Raw genomic sequence first — 24,827 nt, forward strand, 5'->3', positions numbered from 1 at the left:
ATTGTCTCAGTGTGAAACTTCCCTCTGTGCTACGCTGGAAAATGGAAAGAGACACGATGACGTCACCGGGGGGGGGGGGGGGGGGGGGGGGGGTGGAGGAGGTCTGTCAGATATGCCGGATGGTTGGATTAGCGAAGGTCGTATAACTGAGACTGTACTGTATTTGGATTTCATTGGGCATACTTTACCTTGAATTTCGAGTTGTATACATAAGGCTAGAAACATTTAAGAACTGTTTCATTATTGTTTGTTACAACATTGATTTAGCACGCATAATAAACAATGATATCACATAGTACGATAAAATACAATGCATTTTTCATACAAATTCATCTTCAGGCACTTTGCAATCACATGCACTGTTTCATTATGAAATTTAAAGAGGCACCTTGACAGACGTATCATTTTTCAACACATTTTCTAAAGTTGTCTTCACATAGTCCAAATCAACATATGGTAATGATGATATTTGATTTCTAAATAATAGGTATATTTAACAACAGTCATAAAAAATTATCATCTGAGGGTGATTTTTTTTTTCAAATAAATCTTTATTAGATCTTGAAATACACAATGATACATCAATCCAACTGCAATATAATACATCACTCCGCAAAACCACTGAGCACCGTCAGAGGGTGATTTTTGATCACTAAGGGTTCTGTTTACTAAGGTGTGCTAGCATTTTTAGTGCACACTAGTGCTAGAGACACCCAGAGGAATATATGGGTGTCTCTAGCATTAGCGCACACTAAAAACGCTAGTGCACCTACAGTGCGGCTTACAAAACAGCAGCCGAAAAGTCATGCGCACTCATTTCTGTATTACTTGTTTTATTTATCCATGTCTAATATGCCTGTGTTATACAGAGTACAATAAAACATTCAAGCATAAAATAACAACTCATTTTATTGAATCAAAGACAAAACAATAGAAACAAACAAAAGAAAACAACATTTTCCCCATAGACACAAAAGGAAAAATATTTTCATAGATCTGACCCATAAGGATGAGAAAGTTTCTAGTCATGTCTGTTCTGTTTAACATTTCATAAAAAGGGGTAAATTCTATAAGTAGCGCCGAAAAATCAGCGCCAATAATATGTCATGCTTAGCGCGATTCTATAAAGAGTAAGCGTCTTTTATAGAACTGCGCTTAGCAATAAGCTGCACCTAAGTGTAGGCGCCTGCAATTAGGAACCTATAAGCAGGCCTAAATTAGACGCACTTAGGCATGATTCTGTATCAACATGTATAAAATCCAGGAACACCCCCTAACCACACCCCCAAATTGTTATGCGTGATAGCTAAGCGTGCCTTTAATTGGCGCCGATTTTTCAGGCGCAATATGAGGGTTCTGAATTACGAGTCACCCCTAAAGAAAAGATCTTGGAGTCACTGAGGATAATACTTTGAGATTTTCAGCCCAGCCACAGCTGCTAAAATACAAATACATTTTAGAGACAGAGAACAAAACTGAAAATTCGCGGGAGGTGGTGGAAATGAAAACGGTAACGGAATTCAAACATGCGTGGGATAAACATAAAGGAATCCTGTTCAGAAGGAATGGATCCTCAGGAGCTTAGCCGAGATTGGGTGGCAGAGCCGGTGGTGGGAGGCGGGGCTGGTCGTTGGGAGACGGGGATAGTGCTGGGCAGACTTATGCGGTCTGTGCCGGGGCTGGTGGTTGGGAGGCGGGGATAATGCTGGGCAGACTTATACGGTCTTTGCCAGAGCCGGTGGTGGGAGGCAGGGCTGGTGGTTGGGAGGCAGGGATAGTGCTGGGCAGACTTATACGGTCTGTGCCCTGAAGAGGACAGGTACAAATCAAGGTAGGGTATAGACAAAATGTAGCACATATGAGTTTATCTTGTTGGGCAGACTGGATGGATCGTGCAGGTCTTTTTCTGCCGTCATCTACTATATGTTACTATGAAAATTCCATTATACCTCTGTACAGGTTACTGGTGCAACTTCACCTTAAGTGTTGCATGCAGTTCTGGACACTCCATATCGAAAAGGATATAATGTAACTAGAAAAAGTTCAGAGAAGGACAATAAAAATGATAAAGGGGGATGGAACACCTCCTGTATGAAGAAATGTTGATCACATTTGGGCTCTTCATATTGGAGAAAAGATGACTGATAGGAGATAGGATCAGTGGCTTACCTACCTTGGGGGCCTTTTTACTAAAGGGTTCCCACGCAGTAACCCGGAACCACCGCCGGCCCAACGAGGCCACCAGCGGTAGTTCCGCCTCGAGCATGTCCCGTTTCTGGTGCAACAAAAAATATTTTTGTAAATTTTACTGCTAATCCAGTGTTAATCGGGCAGCACCATGTGCTGCCCAGTTACTGCCAGGTTACCACGGGAGCCCTTACTGTCACCTCAGTAGGTGACGGTAAGTGCTCCCTGCTGCATGATTCCTTACTGCATGGCTATTTTTCTTTTAGGGGCTTTTTACCAGTGACGTTCCTATGTTGGCTACCACATGGGGAGGATCGCCGCTGCGCATCACCCCTCCCGGCGCATCACCTCCTGGGGGTGCAGGGAGCAGTTGTGTGACTGTCGGCTCCACCAGTTCCCTTTCCCGGAAGTAACATCAGAGGCAGCAGAGAACCAGCAGAGCCGATAGCTGCGCGACTCTTCCCTGCACCCTCTTGTAGTGTGCACCCGGAGCAGACCACCCCCACTGCCCTGCCCTTGGTACACCACTGCTTTTTAACCACTGCAGGAAAAAGGGCCCTGGTTGGGTAAACAGCCCCTCTCATAAGTACATAAGTGTTGCCATACTGGGACAGACCAAAGGTCCATCAAGCCCAGCATCCTGTTTCCAACGGTGGCCAATCCCCAAAAAGTACTAAACATTTTATACTGCTTATCCCAGAAATAGTGGATTTTCCCCAAGTCCAATTTAATAATGGTCTATGGACTTTTCCTTTAGGAAGCCGTCCAAACCTTTTTAAAACTCCGCTAAGCTAACCGCCTTTACCACATTTTCCAGCAACAAATTCCAGAGTTTAATTACATGTTGAGTGAAGAAAAGTTTCTCCGATTCGTTTTAAATTTACTACTTTGTAGCTTCACCGCATGCCCCCTAGTCCTAGTATTTTTGGAAAGCATACATAAACAGACTGTACCGCAGGGCTCTTTTTACCGCAGCTTGGTAAAGGACCCTCAGGTTGCCACCTAGGGCAGAACACACCCCTCCCATGAGCAGAGCACACCTTCTCCTCTGAGCAAGGGAGGTGCACTGAGCAGTTGCATGGCTGTTGACTCTGCCAATCCCCTGCCCTGGAACAGGAAGTTGATAAAACCGACAGGCCATACAACTGCTCAGTGCACCCCCTTAACCATGGTCCACCCACTTAGGGCTCAGGGCCAACCAACAGTAGCACACGTTTAGCGGTAGCTGGTGGGGATTCCAAGCTCCGCCAGCTGAAGACTTCCCCCTGATAGTAACAAAAATGCTACTGTCCATAATACTGGCACCTGCGCATGCTCAGTTTTCAGCGCATGCCTGCTGCAGACTTCCAAGGTGGAAAGAAGCATTTTCCTGCCAGCTGAGATTTTTTTTGGTGGTGGTTGGGGGTGGGGGTGAATGCTTGGTGCCCACCCACTTCTTGCCTAGACCCACCCAAAATCTGTTGTCTGACTACGCCCCTGCCTTGCTGCTTCACCAGGGGCAGACTGCCTCCACTGCCCCACCCTCAGTACGCTAGAGGGTAGGCTAGAAGTTTATAAAAACATGAGCTGAGTGAATGGTTACATAGGGAATGGTTGTTTAACCTTTCAAACATCACACAAACAAAACTAATGACCATCAGATTGAAATCAGATCATTAAAAGCGTCTTCTTTTTTTCCACTCAGGACACGATAAAGCTCTAGAACCTGTTGCGGGAGGATGTGGGCAAGGTGGCTAGTAGGGGTGTGCATTCATTTGAAATAACATAGGAAATGTCAACAACGTTTTCCTTATTGTTTCATGTCATTGGCAAAATTGCATGGTTTTTTTGTGTGCTATCAATAGCCTTTTGAAAGAGTATACACTGTTCACAGAGGAGCCAATTTTATAAATGGTGCTCAAAATTCAGCACTGGAAAAAATTAACACTAAACGCACGCCCTTTATAGAATCACATGTAGTGCTAATTCCTGTGCCGAACTTTGGGCACCAGACTTTTGTCTGCTGAAATCTGGTGTAAATGCTGGCACTCAAGTTATTTATTTATTTATTAGGATTTATTTACTGCCTTTTTGAAGGAATTCACTCAAGGCACTGTAAGTTAGGCGTTCTGAGGCAGTGTTCTGTAACAACGCTCATACGTTTTCAGAATGCCCCTGACACGCCCATGGCCATGCCCCCTTTTGAGTTATACGCTATTAGAGTTAGGCACCATGCCTTATAAAAAAGCCTTCAGCTAGATGCATGCGCAAATTTTAATGGGTGTCAGTTAACATCAATTGCTTGTTAGCACCCAATTATTGCCATTAATTGTCTCATCGGCCAAATAAGTTACACATGCATCTTAGGAATATTTTCAAATTTTGGCATGCAACTCTAGGCACCATATATAGAATCCAAGCAAGAGTTCCTTCAAAAGAGTGCACTTTCTTTCCAACAGAGTGTGCATTCTTAACAACATCACTTTCATGATGAGAAAATAAAATAAATGAAAACAATGTTCATTCTTGCAAACGACACCGGAAATAACACAAATCAAAATGTTCTGGCTGCACCAGTAAACGAATTCACAATATCAATGTCTCTGGTAACATTCAACTGCTTGTATACACAAACCAGGACTTAAAAGCCACCTACTTCAAAAAAGTGCTTTAACCAACAGTTGTTTCACCAGTATTTCACCAATATTCCACCAATATAATATGTAATTTTTATGTGTAGAGTACCCTCAGATATAAACCACTGTAACTGCAGTCAATAATGAAGTAGGTGGCTTTTAAGTCCTGGTTTGTGTATACAAGCTGGCTGCACCAGTGGCATAGCTAGGTGGGGTCACGGGGGTCTGGTCCCCCAAATTTTCTCTGGGCCCCTTGTTGGCTGGCGGGGGTCTCCAACCCTTGCCAGCTGAAGACTTCGTCCAGCACTGGTCTGCGATGGCGGCGCCGCATTGCCTGCCCTGCTCTCTCTTCCCCTCACGTTTAGCACGCTCAGTTTCACTAAAAGAAGCATGCCAGATGTGAGAGGAAGAGAGAGCAGGGCAGGCAATGTGGCAGCACCGGAGAACAGCGTTGGATGAAGTCTTCAACTGGCAGGGGTTGGGGATCCAAGCTGGCCAAGGTATTTGTGGTGACGGTGCTTCAGCTGGTGAGGGTTGGGGACCCCTGCCAGCCAAGATGTACAGTGGCGGCAGTGGTCAGCGGAGGGGGCAGCAGCGGGGTCACGACCAAAAGGTGCCTCCCCCCCCCCCCACACCGTGGGCTCTGGCCCCCTCCTACCTTGAGGTCTGGCTATGCCCCAGGGCTGCACACTCCAAGTGACTAGAATTGTGGGGTTCAGAAGAGGTTTGGACAAGTTTCTGGAGAAAAAGTTCATATAAAATTATTCGGCAAGTACATTTAAGAAATGTTTATGAGAAACAGATCTACTTTTTGGAATCAGTCGGGTACTTGTGACTCGGATTGGCCACTGTCAGAGACAGGTTGCTGTGCCCAATGGACCTTGGTCCAACTCATCACAGCTTATCTTATGTTCTTATTTTCTCAATGAGATTTGGGGGAACCCTCAGTGCACACAGTACAAAATGTCAGCAAAACTCTGCTACAGTATGGCCTGACATGCATGGAACATGTTTGGCTGAAACAAAATATAAAACACATGATCACCAAGTCTTGAATGGTAAAGCACAAGCACTGAAAACCATTGCCCCAAAATACAAATAAAAATAATAATAATAAAAAACAAACCAATGAAACATTTGTCTCATGAAACATAATGCATCTTGTTATCCGGTTTGTCCTTAGGGCTTCTTCAAGCGAACAGTGCAGAACAACAAAAGGTACACATGTATAGAGAATCAGAGCTGCCAGATTGACAAGACACAAAGAAAACGTTGTCCTTACTGTCGATTTCAGAAATGTCTAAGCGTGGGAATGAAGCTAGAAGGTAAGAATAAACCAGGAAATATACACCAGTCAGTAACTTACAGGAAGGATTTTAGGTACCAGAAAAAAACTACTTTGATAGTTATAGTTATAGCTTTTATATTCCGCTGTTTGCCAATAAAGGTTCAAAGCGGATTACAAACAAGAGAAGCTAGATCATTAATCTAGGATAGTTACAGAATACAAATGATGCTAGAATTCACTTAAAATATTCCTAATAACAGTAAAAATTCAGCAACACCAACATGATAAAATAGAATACTAAGGGGCTCATTTTCAAAATAGAAAATGTCTAAGCAAAAGTGGCACAAAGTGGCAGATTGACTTTTTTTTTTTGCCAAAACGTCTAAATCACTATTTTTGAAACCCATTTTTAAGATGTTTTTCTATGCAGTTCATGTGCAGTGCATCCAAATCACAAGAGGCATGTCGAGGGGGGTGTTGGAGGTGGGATCGGCCGTTCCCAAAACTTGGATGTTTTTCTGCCATAATGGAACAATGGCTAAAAGTTTGAAGATTTGGTCTAGACCTGTTTCAATCTCAAATAAGTCACAAAAAGGTGCTTTAAATGACCACTGGAGTGATTTAAGTCACGACTCTCTTATTCCCCTAATAGTCACTAACCCCCTCCCACCCCCAAAGATGTGAAAGAAACAGTACATACCAGCCTCAAGGACAGCTTCAGATGTTATGGCCAGTCCTATTAGAGCAGCAAACAGGTCCCTGGAGTATCCTAGTGCTCGGTGCAGTGCACTGTAGAAAAGGAAACCCAGGCCTATATCCCACTCTAGCTGTTAAACTTGTGGTGGAAAGTGTGAGCCATCCAATACCTACCAAAAATTTTCTGTACCCAAATATAGGTGACATCTGCACACATAAGGGCTATTTGGTGGTTTGCAGTTGTGTACAGTAGATTTTTGGTGGGGTTTAGAGGGCTCCTCATACAATATAAGGAGGGGAGATGTGTACCTGGGACTTTTTATGTGAAGTCTGTTGCAGCACCCCCTAGGATACCCCACTGCTCTGCTGAGATGTCTCTGTGGCCAGTCTATTAAGAACGCTGCCCCCCATACATCCGAATGGCTGTTTTTTTGTGCGTTTTTCTGTTGGACTTTTTTTTTTGTAGTGGTCCAAAAAGATAGACACACTGAGCACAAAAACATCTAGCAAATGGCTATTTTTGAAACAAAAAGACAGACCTTTTTTTCTGGTTCAAAAATCAATATGTTCGCCACTTGTTTTTTGAATGTTTTCAGCAAAACATCCAAAATAGGATTTAGACGTCATATCGAAAATTCATACTCCTATCTTAGAAGCAGATATTTATGAAATAAGAATGTTTTTATCGCTTTTATAAATACATCATAGATAAAAACCTAATTTCTCTAGGCAGACTGGTCCAATTGTTTGCTGCTTGATAGGAAAATAAGGATGGAAACATTTTCTTTGAAACAATGTCCTTAGGACATGGAAATGATATGGACAACCGAGTCACGGCATGAGTATAGTGAATTAATCCTAGGTCTACAAATAAGTTATAACGTGTGTTGAGGGATCATACCGTACAGGATTTTGAAATATCAAAGAATATAGTTTATAAAGTTCTTTTGCCTCCACCGGAAGGCAATGTAATAGTATGAAAAATGAAGTAATTGTATCAGACTTAAAAAAAAAAAAAGATTAACCAGACTGCTACATTTTGAACCATTTGCAGTCTTTACTGTATAGTTTTGGAAATACCCCAATATACAATGTTTTTCTTCCTTAAGGGCCCTGTTTACTAAGGCGCGTTAGTGTTTTTATAATTAGCGCGTGTGCTAACTGTGTAGGCACCTATAAGGATATTGTAGGCATGTACACGGTTAACGCACGTACCTGGTTAACGCACGTTAAAAAGGTTAACGCGCCTATAACGCAGCTTAGTAAACAGGGCCCTAAGTCTTTATATCCTCTCTTTTCTCTTGACCTATCTTCTCTCTTGCAGGCACAGCTGTAACTATCATTGCCAAATTACAAAGAGACAAATTAAAAATTGTTAGCCTATGTTCTACTTAATACTGTGGACAGTTCTCATAATTCACCAGCAGATATATTTGTTCTTTTGGAATTTATCTTATTTGGCCTAAAGAAAGAATACACATCTTTCAATCCACAGGAACAAATGTGTCTTTTTATAAATCGTGCTATAGTAGGGTAGTCAGAAACAATGGTAAGAAAAAATCAGCAAAGTTACCAGCTCTCCGAGTAAATTTTCCAGTGCAGCTTTCACATGTTCTGTTCCATCTCATCTAATGTGCAAAAATAGAGGATTGTCTCCTATAGGCACAAACGGATCTGAAAAGTGTACATCAACAAGTGAGAAAGATGATTCATTCTTTATCAGCAAAAACAAAAAATTAAGGCTCCGTTGATAGCGTGTGTGTTCTTTTTTTTTCACATGTGATGTATTGGTTTGCTGCTAAATATGCAAAGCTCAGATCAATTAGGAGATTTAATGGCAAAATCTACGGTGCCCTACTTAAAATTGATATTCACGTACATATAGATAAAAGTACAGATACATCATTACATTTTACTATACTTTGCAAACCAAATTCTGACTACATAGTCTCTACATTTGTTTTAATATGTTTGGTAATGACATAGGTCTGCGTACAACAAGATGGGGTAATAGTGGTGGTAACATGTCATTGCTATTGCTTTAAATATATTATTGAATCATTTCATGATTCTGTACACTCATCTAAACCCTACTTTTCATTAAATTAGAGTTGCAGTAATGTACCTGTAAATGATGTTTTATTACATTTTAACTGTTGGAATGGATTTAAGCAACAAACAAGCATGTCATTTTTAATGCTATTGAAAAGGTCTCTCTATTTAACATTTTTCTCAGTTAATCTGTACAACTGATCTTCTTTGAACTGAAAAGTTAAATCTTCATATTGCTCAAAACAGCAGAGATGTATTTGTTTCCTGAACAGCAATGTGTATCTGTCTATCTAGAGTCTACTTTCTAGTGAATAAATTATCACGCAGGCTGAAAAATCATTAATTGTTAAAGTCTTTTTGATAATGTGTGATGTAAACCTAGGACTTGTCATACATTTTTAATGTTACACTAATCCCTAAGATAAAAAGCTCCTGAACTTTACCTCCAGGAGAAATCTCAGCAGTCTCACATGTCACCACTCTGTCAAAGGGCCCTGTTTCTGTCTATTTGCCATTGGCCAAGGTGTGCTCGGTGAGAGCCGTTCACTTGCCTCTTAGATATGCACCACAGTGACGGATACTGCTGTGACAGAGACCATTAAAATGGCTCCCAAGGCAGCTGTTGAGCTGGATTTGTTTTAATTACTTTTAATTCCTTGGATATTAGAAACTGTGGCAATGTCAATAAGTTCTAAATCAGATCTCTTTTGGCATGAAAAGTGATGAGCTGGCAGTTTTTGTGCAGATTTCTTTATTATACATAAAGGTAACATATATCCACAAATGTATCCATGTTTATATAATGGCTGAACAGTGATCAAGGTAAGCACACTGAGAAGAAAAAATTACCATTTTTCAAAATTGTATCCTTATATGTGATAATTTTGTTGTCACCTTGGTGCATTGAATTTATATTTTATACTGACAAGATTAAGATCCTGTGGTGCAGTTGGTAGGTCGCTTGCATCTGTGTCCTGAGTTCAAATCCTGCACTGAAATTTGTATTAGAAAGTCAGCCTTTGGCCAACTCAACCCATCCATCCATTTTCATTTGGTAAATGAGTACTCAATCTCAGCTGGGGGATAAAGATAGTTGGGGAAGGCGATGGCAAATCATGTGCTAACAGTCTGCCAAGAAACCATCACACAATTAGTGGCCCCCATAAGTCATTCATAACTTGGAACTTGCATACAGGAAACTACCTTTACCTTTACAGACAAGATGTACTTGCTATAAAAATAAATATTCCAGAACCTGTCTACTGCAGTTTTTCGATTCTCATGAGACTTGGATAGCACAAAGCACTCTCCAAACTCAAAAATATTAGGCTTATTCCTGACACTAGTGGCCAATTAAAGTCCACACAGCATGCATTCTATAACTAGTGTTGGCATTTTTCTTAGGACATTCCCATGGTGGCAAATTGTGATCATAATGAATGAAATTTTCTAATGACACTATAGTTATTAATTTACAACGGTAAAGTTTGTTATGTTAAACAGGATTATCTAACAACAGAGAAAGATTCTTGTGTCAGTTTTTCCTGCCTTTTTTTCTTTGACAGCTGTAAGAGCTGATCGAATGCGTGGGGGCCGAAACAAGTTTGGACCAATGTATAAGCGAGACAGAGCACTGAAGCAGCAAAAGAAGGCCCTAATTCGAGCAAATGGACTGAAACTGGAAGCCATGACTCAGGTGATTCAAACAATGCCCACAGACCTGACAATATCCTCTGCAATCCAAAATATCCACTCTGCCTCCAAAGGCCTACCTCTGAACCATACTGCCTTGCCTCCAACAGACTATGACCGAAGTCCCTTTGTAACTTCTCCAATCAGCATGACAATGCCTCCTCATGGCAGTCTGCAAGGTTACCAAACATACGGCCACTTTCCAAGCCGCGCTATCAAATCTGAATACCCAGATCCTTACACAAGTTCTCCAGAGTCAATTATGGGCTATTCATACATGGATAGTTACCAGACTAGCTCTCCAGCAAGTATTCCACACCTGATATTGGAACTCTTGAAGTGTGAGCCAGATGAACCACAAGTCCAAGGAAAGATCCTGGCCTATCTGCAGCAAGAGCAAGCCAATAGAAGCAAGCATGATAAGCTCAATACATTTGGGCTAATGTGTAAAATGGCCGACCAAACCCTCTTCTCTATTGTTGAGTGGGCAAGAAGTAGCATCTTCTTTCGAGAACTTAAGGTAAGTTATAACCTAATGATATCTAATGATTGACTTTGCAAAGTAATTGTTTAGTTTTGATGATTTACTATGATGGACTTCTCAAACCTGCCCTGGGGGACCACTAGTCGGTTGGATATAGCCCTAATGAATATGCATGACACAGATTTGCATGCTTCTCACCTTTATTATATGCAAATCTATCTCATGCATATTCATTACTTTCTCACTGTAATCACAATAACATTTTATCCCAAACTTTTATTTATATTTTTATATTTAACAATATATTCATTGACACTATTGCATCAACCTACACCTTTTTTTTTAAAAATATCCTCATCCTTACTTTCATGCATACCCACACTCACTCTTAACACAAGCAGTGTGTATTGACCGTACAGTTTCTCTAATAACATTATAACACACTGTGAAAACCTTCTTTATATTCAACTCCAAGAAGTGTTTTTTGAGTCAATAAAGTCACTTCTTAATAATGTCTCACATGTGCTACTTTCTTTAAAGAGGCAATCTCTTATACATCTCCTTTCTCTCTTATCTTTTCACTGTACTGCCATGTCCAGAGCTTGTCATTACACACAATTCCTTCTGCTTCCAACTTTCTGTTCTGTTGTTTATTGTTGCAATCTCTTTTCCCAAGAACTCGAACCTCTCAAGGCACCTGCTTAGTCTCAAAATTCGCCTCCCTTCGGAGGTATGGGTTGTATCCGCTCTCACTCTACACAAATGTGTTTCGCGATTTTGCGTCGTCAGAGGTTATGACTGTAACATAATAATCAAGCAAGGCTTTTAAAGTTTATCTACTCTCTATCTTACAACAATCTTCTGAAAGTTTTATAAATCTCTCTTACCTTATATACTATATTTGTAGATGCTTTATCCTACAGGCCCGCCCCGGAGGGAACTCGCTTCAGGAACAGGAGCAAAATGGCGCTATGGCGTTCTCCAGCGCCTTGCCTATTCGTTTCCTGCAATCCAATTTTGATCACTAGCGGATATACGTCATGGCAATAGGCCCACCCATTCTACCTCTTTGTTTAACCCCCGCGGGGTCACAGTACGCCATTCAAATATCAATCTTTGTTCTAATCTCATCATTTTGCATAGTGTATTGCCTTTCTGATTATTGGCAAATTCTGCCAAAGCCACAAATTTTAGATCTTGCATGGAATGACTTGCATTTACCTAATGGTCCATTAGTGGAGTTCCGATTTTTTTCAGTTTTATGTTGCACAAATGCTGAGCCAATCGATGTTTTATCTTTTTAACTGTCTGGCCTATGTATATGAAATTGCAGGGGCACTTGAGGGCATAAATTACTACACTCGAGTTGCAATCGGTTCTAGTTTTTAAATAGAACCAGCGAGGTTTGTGTTGGTTGGGGATCTGTATCCATTGCGTCTCTATGGCATGGGGACAGTATCTGCACCCACTACAACGGTAATGTCCTGGGGGCTCTATTTGTTGTTGTTCTTTAGCTTTAACCAACTTTTTCCCTAGGTTTTGCCCATGTAGCACATGTGGGACATTATTACGAAGTGACTTGATTGACTCAAAAAACACTTCTTGGAGTTGAATGTAAAGAAGGTTTTCACAGTGCGTTATGACATGATTAGAGAAACTGTACGGTCAATACACACTGCTTGTGTTAAGAGTGAGTGTGGGTATGCATGAATGTAAGGATGAGGATATATTTTTTTTTTTTTTTTTGAAAGGTATAGGTTGATGCAATAGTGTCAATGAATATATTGTTAAATATAAAAAATATGAATAAAAGTTTGGGATAAACAATTATAGTGATTACAGTGAGAAAGTAATTTTACAAGTGTAATCAGAGTGAAATCAAGAAAGCTCAAAGAAGTATTTAATGCATATTCATTAGGGATATCCTGAAAACCTGACTAGATGGTCCCCCAGGACTGTTCTAATCAACCAGACCTAACTTTAGCATATATCATGGACCATTTTCGTTACTTCATCTTTAGAAAGACTTGGCACTGCACCAGAGCTGCAATACTCTCACCTATTACTTAAGCTGTCCCAGAGCTTAGCAAGGTATGATACACATTTTAAGAAGCACTGTAGCTTTTAGGATGGAGTTTTCCAATTGTTTTAAATGAAACTCCAACTCTGTTTAAACAATATTGTCTGGAATTTGCTTTCTGAATGAATTGGAAATAGATTCTAAGAAAGAGTGGCTTTATGATTTTCTCTCACTATATAGCAGCCTGTGTATGTTTGTAATGCAGTTGCAGTAACGTACATTTCATCTCTTTTAATGTCTATTTGTTTAATGAAGGAATGGTGCATTGATTCTAAAAGGTAGATTATCATGTTTTGTCATGTTAAACAGTGATATCAATTAGTTTTTAATGAGATATAATAGTAAAGGAGCTCGTTGGTTTTCCTTTCTTCTGGGTGCTGAAAGGCTATTATATTATTTAGACTAACTAATCAAATGTAATTGGGTAGCTTGAAGTGGCTGAGATTTTGCTCATACAGTTATCAAAGCAGGAAATCTAACTAACAGAGCTGATGAAAGGAATCTTTTGCAGTATTCTTTCAATTAGGGATCTTACAGAGTGCATAAAAAAAAATCAACAGACCTGCTGTTAAAAATACTATACTGAAGTTTAGGAGTTCTCTAGATGTTACTGTACTGCTTAAAGTGGGTGAAATAATTCAAATACGGCACCTTAAAGAAGACTGGTACCACATTTCTAGAATGAGTGTGAGAGAACATGGATGATTTACATTTAGTCTGTAATGACTGATGTAATTATCTGTGAAAGAATTCTACAAACTAATAAATGTATTAAATGTACAGTTAGGCCTTAAACATTAATTATAAAATGTTGAGGTTTTAATGCATAAAAAACGATGTAAAACAACAAAGAGAGCGGAAGAGAACCAAAATAGACCAGACAACAACCACAATGGGTAAAAGCACCAAAAAAATTTTATTAGGGCCCAACACGGTCCGTGTTTCGGCCAAACGGCCTTCTTCAGGGGTCTGGGTAGATACCAATTTATGCAGGATTGGATTTATTAATTTGATATACCGCAATTTACATCGGTGTCTAAGTGGTTTACCATGATCAAACACTATGAAACTTGTCCTCAAAGGGGGTAATTCCTTAAGAAGGCACTTTGTTGTACGCTGTTGAGATCATTGAAGGTCTCTGAAAATCTTTCCAGGTTCCAGCCAGCAGAGACTTAACAGAGAAAGAGAGAGACTGGGAGAAGGAGGCCCAGCCAGCTACTGTTTCAGAAAGTCACACTGGGGAGGAGATGGGCACCTCTTGAGAAGATTTTCAGAGACCTTCAATGATCTCAACAGCCTACAACAAAGTTCCTTCTTAAGGAATTACCCCCTTTGAGGACAAGTTTCTTAGTGTTTGATCATCGTAAACCACTTAGACACCGATGTAAATTGCGGTATATCAAATTAATAAATCCAATCCTGCATAAATTGGTATCTATCCAGACCCCTGAAGAAGGCCGTTTGGCCGAAACACGGACCATGTTGGGCCCTAATAAAACTTTTTTGGTGCTCTTACCCTTTGTGGTTGTTGTCTGGTCTATTTTGGTTCTCTTCCGCTCTCTTTGTTGTTTTATGTTTTTTGCGGAAGATTTGGACTCTCTTTTTGTTGGTCTGTAAAAAAATGATGTAACATGATATAGCATGACCTGCTTCCCAATACCCTCTCTCCTCTCCCACAACAAATAGCTGAAAGTAGCATGCCATGTTATAGTGTGTACTGTTATTGGAATGTGTTTTACTGCCCTAATCGCATATTGCCTAAGTCAAACTTATTCCTACTACACACTGTCTTAGGTGAATTTCTTCAAAAAGGTGTTAAATAAATCCTAATCAATCAATATGTTGCAGGGACTAGCAGTCACTCTAGTAGGTCATAGAGGTCAGGTTCCAACCAAACTCCAGTACAGCTTTCGTTTCCTGTTATTCACTCCAGGTGCCAACCATCTGAAATGAAACTGATGGATGTGGGAGGGTAGGCCATTTAGTTCATTCCACAGATCATGGACATGCCTAAATCAGTGTTTCCCAATTCAGCCCTGGAGTACCCTCTTGCCAGCCAGGTTGTCAGGATATCCACAATGAATATGCATGAGATTAAACATTGCCTCCATTGTATGGAAATCTCTTTCATGCATATTGATTGTGGATATCCTGAAAACCTGACTGACAAGGGGGTACTGCAGGACTGACTTGGGAAACACTGGCCTAGAGCATGCAGTGATATCATGCTACAGGGACTTTAATATGCATTGATATCTGCACCACTGGGTTATTGGACCGGAATATCACTTTCATTTCCTTTAATCTTTAGCCCAAGGCTGCTAGGGAAACAGCAGTAGGGAAATGTTCAAAGAAGGTGTCATTCCTGATGACACCATTTACCTAGCTGTGTCACAGTAGCACAAGCTCCTTGACAATACACTGCCAAACTCAGTGATTCCTGTAGCACTGGAGTACAGGCTGAGGGCACAGCTTAAGAGAGGTGCAGCATGACATACCATTGTTCTCCCTGGGAAAATTCTCGCACATGAGTGAGGAGGTGACCGTTATCCTGTACTGGCAGTGTCTAATGCCTAGAGTGACAGCAGAAAATGTATAGATAAATACAACGCAGGGAATTTATGAAAGACTGCAGATGTGCAAAGGTGACTTTCTTGGCTGATGTGGAGACCTGTAAAATCTCAGCCTAGTATCTTTGTCTCCCATAGTCTGCAAACCATTCTCAGAATTCAACTCATTGCCCAGGAAACACAAGGGCTTTGAGCTTTATTATGAATCAGCTGGTCATCTTCTTAAATGTTTGCAATAAAAAATTGCAAGATCTTGTGTCCTCAGGGTCAATTAATTGAAAATTATACAGATAATACTCAATATTATTGAATCCCAAAATAGCCTTGACTCAATGTATAAATCGCCTGCCGAACAATCTGAGAATAATTTTATGAATGGGTCCTAGACTGTGAAGTTTATAAAAATCTACCTCCCGATTTTCAGCCAGTGGCGGGCACCACAGTTCTAAGCTTGCTGTTGGCGCTGAACCTGGATATCCAGTGACGGGTAGTTTTTCGGCGACCAGTATTGAATATCCGGTTTCATTTTTGGCCACCAGCCGATAACCAGTTAAGATGATATTCAGCACTAACCGGCTATCAGCTAGCGCATACAGATAGAACAGCTTGCTTATTTATTTATTTATTTATTTATTTATTTATTTATTTATTTATCTATTTATTGCTGTTTATGCAGTCCTATTTATGTGCTTACCTTGCCCAGTTAGTACTGAATATCGAGTCCTAAGTTTGATTCGCCCCTGAAATAGCCAGCTCCCAGTTATGTGCTAACCATGAATATTCAGCAGATATACCTGGTTATCTCCCATTGAATATTCATGAATAGCCGCTTATGTGAGATTTAACCTGTCAACAGCCATTACATCACTTTTAATATTGGGCCCCTAGAAAATGAAGGCAGATACCAATCCTTTTCTCTTCCTGAGAGATCCTCTGTGTTTGCCTTCTGTTCTCTTGAATTGAGATACCATGCTGATTGCCACCATCTTCACTTTTATTTATTTGTTGATTGATTGATTGATATTGATTCTGCGCACTTGATATACCACAAAATAGAGCCTGAAAAGATGACTAAGCAGTTTACACAAATGAAAGAAGTAATCCGTACTGTGCTGAGAAAAGGGGGAAAGGGGTGGGGTGGATAAAGGGCAGAGACTGGGAACAAGGAAATCAAGGGGAAAGAAAAATGGTAGATAGGAATGCAGGTTTAAGATTCAGAGAAGGTATTTTAATAGTGCTTTAAAGGACTTTGTAGGCGTTGGGGCTCTGAGGGCAGAGGGGAGAGAGTTCCAAAGTTTGGGGCCTAAATAACTGAAAGCAGTGTCACGAGAGAGAAAAAGGTGAAGTGCAGAAGGAGATGGGATGCATAGAAGATGATCAGTGGATGAACGGAGGCAGTGGAATGGTTGATAGGGAATAAGTATATCACAGTAATGTATGCAAAGGGGGAAATCTCACTCGAAATAAACCTCAATGGTACAACACACAGAGTGAGCAAAATTCAAAATGTGATTCACACCACTTTAAACAAAACATAGGGGGAAAAAGACCTCAGAAAAAAATGACTTGCCACAGCAGGTCTACGGCAATTAGACAATTCTCGTCTGGTGCCTGTTTTCTATAATCATCGGTCAAAAACCCCCAACCAACCACTTAGGTCAGAAAAAATTGTTCACATCTCTTGATTATATTTTTAAATATTGTTTTCTCATATGCAATTAAAAAAAGACAAAAAAGGAAAAGAAAATAATCACTGTGTAACCAGTGCAATGTACTGCCAAACGTATAAACTTTGAACAAAATAAATCAAAATTCAGCTTAACTTGACTGTCTGAGCTTGACGTATAAAGTTCTCCCGAATGGCGACCAGAACTCAACGGACCTGTTTCACCAAAAGATTTTTTCAGGGGATACCGGGTTCACAATACATGGATACTCTTTCAGGCCTAGGGATACCACTGTAAAAACAAAACAAAAAGGTTACACGTCGGATAGTGATCAAAACTCAACGTGGTGTGGAACATACATAACAAAAAAGGAGAGGAAAGCCAACCGTAATGTCAGCTCCAAATGCAGGAGCTCAATTACAGGAGCCTAGAAAAGACCCCGTGAATATAAGGAGAACGCCCACGCTTAAACAGCAGGCCTATTTTTGACCGCTAAAAAGTTTACTGGTTAGCGCAGAATATTGCCTTAATCGGTTAACTTTTTAGTGGCCAAATAAACCCGCATATTCAATGCTGGATGCCGGAAATGGCCCAGCATTGAATATCTGGGTTTAACGCCAGCATTTGACAGCAAATTTTGCTGCCCACTGCCGGCTGAATATCGAACCCTGTGTGTTTTTGGGCTGTTAGTGAGAAATTTTAAGAGTTTTTGTCTTAATTGATACTTAGTAAAAGAATTAAATATTCATGGCGAATGGTGCTATTTAATTCCTAGATCGGTAAAATGTAAAGGAAATTTATTATGTTTGGCATGACATGTCACAGGGTTTGTGATATGCTGTGTGCTAAAACCTGTGCTCTTCGAGACTTTACGGAATAGTATACAATATAGGAAACTCAGACAGGGCAATGCAATTAAAATGTCTTTTGTTACCCATTGATTTTGGTAATTAAGCCCTAGAATAGAAAATTTTACCTGAGAGAATATGGAGTTAAGGTTTCTTTCCTTTAAGTTATTATAGATAGGATAGTAGCACATTACTGAGGAACAGACTGGACTTCACTGAACTGGGCCACAACGTCCAGGCAAGACCAAAGTCCAGGTCAAGCAAGGAAAAGACACAGCCAGAGGACTTCAGTGGATACACAACACACTTCTGACATCTTTATGAGGATAGTGAGGGGAGGGAGTGCTACAAGTCTACTGGGAACTAAGGGTATATGGTTTTCTGGTCTGAGTTCTTAGCTTAAGGAACACTTTTCTGTAATACTTACCTAAGACATTAAGGATCCTGTAGTCAGGGCCTGAGTCATGGGAACACCTATGGAAAAAGACAAGTCACAAAGAATCAGTTCGGTTCATTGGGAAGGAATGTTAACAAATCTATAACTTTGAGTGAAATTGGGTTTTGAGACAAACAAAACTGTTGGTCAGATACTTATCTGATTCACGGGGGAAACTTGTTGCTATTTGTTGAGAAATTCTTTTAATAGTATATTTCACATGTTACTGGGATGCAAAGAATGAGTTAACTTTAACTGTAAAATTCAGCTGAATTACAAACCTTAACTGAAAAGAATATTTAGTTTATGAACATGTTATCATCTGCTTGACTTTAAATCTGAGGTTCAATATTGCATTCAAGTTTTGACTAAATAAAAAGAAGTTTACATCAATTTTATATTTAGTCCATCTTTTGAAAAAATCCTGTAATTTAAGTATTTTCCTCTACTTAGGATTTTGTGGACATGGTTAGTGAACTGTATCCAGTGCAGGTCACATCTATGAACATCAGCTTCCTGGGCTTCCCACCTCTTGGAGGTTTACTGTTACACTATGGGGCTCATAATCAAAGCAACAACAACAACAAAAAATCCAAAAACGGCATAACTGGCAGATATATGTATTCCTTGCAAAAAACGTCAAAAGTGTATAATCAAACAAAGCAAAAAAATCCATCCAAGTCCAATAGTTGCTGAAAAAAAAAGATGTTCCCAGAGGGCGTGACATGGGCAGTGTTATATGATGAATGTTTTTTGGCAATAATGGATAGCAAAGCTACTTCCTTGGGAAAGAAAGAAAAATGTCTGGAATTTGGCCATTTTTTAAATGTGTCTTAAGGCTACACCTGTCTTTGGACTCGTGTGATTTTGCTAAGTTGGAGGTCGGAGAGGTGGAACTGGTCGTTTGCGAGAGTTGCTGAGTGCTTTGTTACCTTTTTGCAAGAGTTGCTGAGTGCATTGTTACCTTTGTGTGTTTGCCCCAGTCTGAACCATTTGACCCTCACATTTCCTGCCTTGACTATTCTGTGTCTCACCTCCTCAAATCCTTGCCCACACCTGCTAGCCCCTCCCCCAGTCACACCTATCCTTTCCTCTGTACCTGGCCCCCATCTTCCACCAAAGACTCACTGTCCCCAAACCCCCACACCTCCCTACCTGCTTGTCCTCTGTCTCTCACTGTTACTCTGTTTGTCCACTCCTAGTTTGTCACTGTGCTCTGTGTCGCAGCTGTGTGTGTGATGACTGCTGGTGGTGGAAAAGTGAGTGCAACTTCCTGTTCCCACATAGGCAGGGCACTGCAGATAGAAGGCTTCTGGGGCTTACATCACTAATTCAGCAGCCCAGAAAGATTGAAGGACTGCAGTGAGGTGGACCAGGAGGAGAGGAGAGGAGGGAGGGAGGGAGAGGAGAGCGATACCAGATCCTGCGGGGAGGAGGTGGAAGGAGAGAGGGAAATGCCGCACCACTTGGGGTGATGCCAGAGATGGCAAGCTGTGTGGGGGACAATACCCCTTCCCTCCCCCAAACTATGCCTATGCCTGAGGCACAGGAGGACCGGGAACTCTGTCTCTGGCACACTTAAATTTGACTCCTCTGAAGAGACATAACTGTTCACACTGAGGAACGTTCCTACTCGTGCAGGTCCCATGTTTTGCATGTGGAGGGAGCATGCTGCCGTTGATATGGACGTTTTCAAGACATGGGGACCAGTACTGCCGTTGCATGTTTTGCGTAGTGAATTTTCGATTGGCAGAAAAGTTTATTTACGAATGTCTATGACGCTTGCAGTGCGTCTTCTTTCTAAAAAAATTTCTTGGTATATTTTTGAATATCAGAAAATGTTTATTTCTTCCATTATAGACTTGTATTTTTAAACATTTTCCAATAAATGTTTATTTTGCCATTTGAATGCCATATCGAAAACGACCCCCCCCCCCCACCATGCAACCTACGGAGATTTAAATGTCGCTGCGTTATGACACTACAACTTGCATTACTACCCTTCAAGTCACACTAAGGGGAAAATAATACAGGTAATTGCTGTAATGCAGCTTGATAACTACCCCCCCCCCCCCCCCCCACCACCACACACACACACACACACACACAGCTCTTCCTTTCACTTGGGAATACAACTAGAATTAAATTTAATCTTCAAATCTGAAAAACTTTACATTGAGGACAAAATTTTCAGAGTGCTCTTGTAGATGCAAACTATTTTAATATGGATATTTTACACTCATTTTTAAAGAGAAACTACCTGCATTTTTTCTCTTTCAAAGTGATTTTTTTATTTTTGTTATATTTGTATCCCACTCATGGCAGGCTCAATGTGGCAAGGGAGGGTTAAGTGACTTGCCCAGAGTCACAAGGAGCTGCCTGTGCCTGAAGTGGGAATTAAACTCAGTTTCTCAGGACCAAAGTCCACCACCCTAACCGCTAGGCCACTCCTCCACAAGTGCAAACAATATATCTTAGACACATTTGCATACTTGGCACTTGCTATTTGTGCAAGTGGGAGGAGGGGAGTTAAATGACATGTAGAAATTTGAAAATCAGGTTTATAGTTTATTAGAGCCTTATATATCCCCCACACTAGACCACTGGATCTTAGCGGTGTACAATAAAATCAATGTTGGGAAATAGGAAAAGAATGCCATTAAAGCACAATCATTCAGATCCAAGGACAACATTCACTTGTCACAATACAGGTCTGAATGTCTGTTCCCGAAAGGACCCCCAACTTAAAAGTAAACTGGAAGTAGTGTGTTTTCAACGCTGATTTAAATTTAGCAAAAGATTGCTCAACCCGTATATAAGGGGGCAGATCATTCCAAATCTTAGGGGATAAAAAATAGAAAGCTATGTGAGTGCTATCAGTATTTCCTTTCCTGACCCAAACAGGAATATCTCTTTTTAATAAAGTCAATGGTACGCATGATCAGAAACTTATGGGCGTAGTTATCAACGTGAGCTACCGTTAAGATGTGTTATTTTACCTCTAAATCATGCTGTTTCATACAGGTCCCATTTTATGTAGTGAGACCTAGTTGCTCCCTGGGGTAAACACTAAAATAACACGTCTTAACAATAGCCCACATTGATAACTTCCCCCCTTAATGCTTTTGGCTGCATTAAGGAAGAGCAGCATCTTTAATGGCAATATTCAAAGCCTTTTCTGTGAATCAGTGGCATAAATTCTACCCAAGCTTCCCCAGTACACAGGACCCAGTCACCCAATCAAGAAGGGAATCAGCACTGCAGGAATGAGGCAGAAAGCAGCAGCATTGTACTTATTTTTTATAATGTTGCTGGGCTGACTCCCAAAAGTTTTCTTTCATTGAATTGCATGATCCCTCCAGCAGCTGGATCCAAGTCTTGTGATAAAAGCAGTGAAACCACGGCAGTGGGAGATGATGCACTTAAGTGCTTCTCCATGTCCTGGGGAGGATCAAGTAATTTTATTGAAGAAAGCATAGAAGCAGATAAATGAAGTATTGCCCAGCTCAACTATCTTAAAAACATAAGGCTTGGTAGGGAAGGCTGGAGAGTTCCCTCCTACTGCTATAGAAGAATCCCAGTAAAATGTAGCTTTGGGGCTCCACATTTGAACAAAAACAAACAAACATTTTATCCATGAAATTGGAGGTTTTATATATTTTCCAACCTGTGTGCAGATAAAAATCTGCATGTTGTTCAACAATGTGCATATGGCCATCCACAGGCTTTGGAGGCACTCCAGAGAATGGAAAGAAGAATTGATTATTCAATCCTATGCCCATTATTTTCCAACCAAAATTGCTAACATAGAAAGCAAATGCAAATCTGTCTGGGTCATTTTTCATTGGTATCAAGCTGCCCAATTAGATCACGCAGCTAGCAATAGTACTGCAAGACCAAAGCTAGCACATCAGAGCACCATTTTGAACTCAGGCACAGATGCAGCAGGAGCATCTGGGGATTGCTCCTGCCCCAACTATACTCAAGAAAGATCTCCAGTAAGAGCCTAGAGTGGTTCAATGTGGTAGAGTTTCTTACTACAAATGTTGTGGAGGGGAGGAGGATCCAGGAGGGTGGGGATGTTATTACTGATATTGGTGAAGTCAGGGTCAATACCCTGACACTCCCTCACCTCTGACCTCCCCTGGGACTTACCCATGGTATTCCTAATGATATTGCTTAAGTGATTTTCTTTATATGGATGGATGACCATTAGTAGTAGTACCATGAGACTACCTCTAGGGATCATTCTCAGCATTTTGAATTCAGGGCAGCACTAGGACGAGAGCGGAGGGAGATTGCTCCTGTGTTGGACACTAGACTACAAGAGAGACCCCCAGTAAGTCCTGGGGGATTAGAGAATTGAGGGAGTGTCAAGGTATTGGAGGGTTGCTTTTGAGTGGCCATTCTGGGGAGATTAGATTGGGGGGGGAGAGTGATCAGAATGGGGGATGTGCATGTTGGATTTGATTGTGTTGATTGTGGGGGGGGGGCGGAGGGAGACTGCTCCTGTGTTGGACACTAAACTACAAGAGAGACCCCCAGTAAGTCCTGGGGGATTAGAGAATTGAGGGAGTGTCAAGGTATTGGAGGGTTGCTTTTGAGTGGCCATTCTGGGGAGATTAGATTGGGGGGGGAGAGTGATCAGAATGGGGGATGTGCAAGTTGGATTTGATTGTGTTGATTGTGGGGGGGGGGGGGGGCGGAGGGAGACTGCTCCTGTGTTGGACACTAAACTACAAGAGAGACCCCCAGTAAGTCCTGGGGGATTAGAGAATTAAGGGAGGGTCAGGTATTGGAGGGTTGCTTTTGAGTGGCCATTCTGGGGAGATTAGAATGGAGGGGAGAGAGTGATCAGAATGGGGAATGTGCAAGTTGGATTTGATTGTGTTGATTGTGTGTGGGGGGGGGAGGGGGATTCACGTTATGCTGTCATAGTGGTGCTTGTAGTTAAGATGCAGTAAGCGCAAAAACATACCACACTTTAATAAACATGGCCCATTTAATGTATCTGGAATTTTGGAAAGCATGTGAGAGACTCTTGAGGAAATGAAAAAGTAATGGGAAAGGAGATTGTGTTGTGTTGTGGATCTAGAAATCTACTTGTTTGAAACAGAAAGTAGCACTTAGGGCAGAGGCTATCAATGTGGGCAACTTTATGATATGTTATTTTACTGTTAACCCAGGTTATAAGTAGCTAAAGTTGTTATTTTAGAAGCTCTATTCTTGTTTTGAACACCTGAAAACTGACATTTAGATGCCATATTGCATGGATACCCAAATTCTGATTATATAAAACCAAGATATGAATGTCTAACACTGCAGTATGTCCATATGGCAAAGGGGCTGGCCTGGGCGTGTTTTGGATGAGACTAGGGAGGGCCCAAAATATGGGCGTCCAACTCTGATCACAGAAGGGGAAGGGACGTCCTTGTCTAAAAAGATGGACGTTGTTATTTAGACCTGGTAGTCATCATGTCCAGGTTTCAGAAAGGTGCTCTAATTGAACAGCTGTCCATTGGAGGAATTAAGGCACTTCACCTCCCCTAGTGGTTGCTGTCACCCTCCCTCCCCCAAATGTGAAACTGGCAAAGGATACTAAGATCTATGACAGCTTCAGGTACTACTGATATATTTAAGAAAGCAATACACAGATCTGAGGAGTAACTTAGAAGTTAATGCAGTGGTCTGAGCACCAAGGGATATGGGTTCAAATTTCAGCTTTTTTTTTTCCAATTGTGAGCCCTCCAGGGACAGAAAACTACCTACTTTATCTGAACATATAAGACACCTGCAAGCCTGAAGCCTATTGAAGTGGTGTGCATTCAGGTACAGTAGGTATTTTTCTATTCATGGAGGGCTCACAATTTTAAAATTTAAAAAAAAAATCACAAACAGCTGAAGTGGGATTTGAACCTGGGTGCTTCATTGCTCAATTCACTGCTCTAACCATTAGGCTGCCTTTCTTCTCTGCGGGGCCATTTTATAAGTTGGTTGTGTCTGTGCTGCCACACAGATGTCCATATCTCTTGTTATCTTCCATTCATAATTTGGACGTTTCAGTTTGTAAAATGGATGCTCATGCCGGACGTTTTTAGCACTTGGACAGCCATCTCACATGTATTTTAGAATAGGTTGTATCCTGTTTCAAATACATGGACGATGAATGTTCATTTGTGACGTACTGACTTGGACATCCACATTCTGAGTTG

The 24,827-nt window shown here is 41.0% G+C and overlaps 1 protein-coding gene across 3 annotated transcripts in view; it reads left to right on the forward strand.

Annotated features, from left to right (window-relative positions):
- NR5A2 (nuclear receptor subfamily 5 group A member 2) overlaps positions 1-24,827 on the forward strand; it is a 258,807-nt gene that overhangs the window by 39,025 nt on the left and 194,955 nt on the right. For all 3 annotated transcript variants that reach the window (XM_030207288.1, XM_030207290.1, XM_030207289.1), the window contains 2 exons: positions 5,986-6,127; positions 10,404-11,050. In XM_030207288.1, coding sequence (XP_030063148.1) covers positions 5,986-6,127; positions 10,404-11,050 — 789 coding nt within the window. The remainder of the gene's footprint in view (positions 1-5,985; positions 6,128-10,403; positions 11,051-24,827) is intronic.

Source organism: Microcaecilia unicolor, chromosome 6 (assembly GCF_901765095.1).
Source record: "Microcaecilia unicolor chromosome 6, aMicUni1.1, whole genome shotgun sequence".
Lineage (NCBI taxonomy): Eukaryota > Metazoa > Chordata > Amphibia > Gymnophiona > Siphonopidae > Microcaecilia > Microcaecilia unicolor.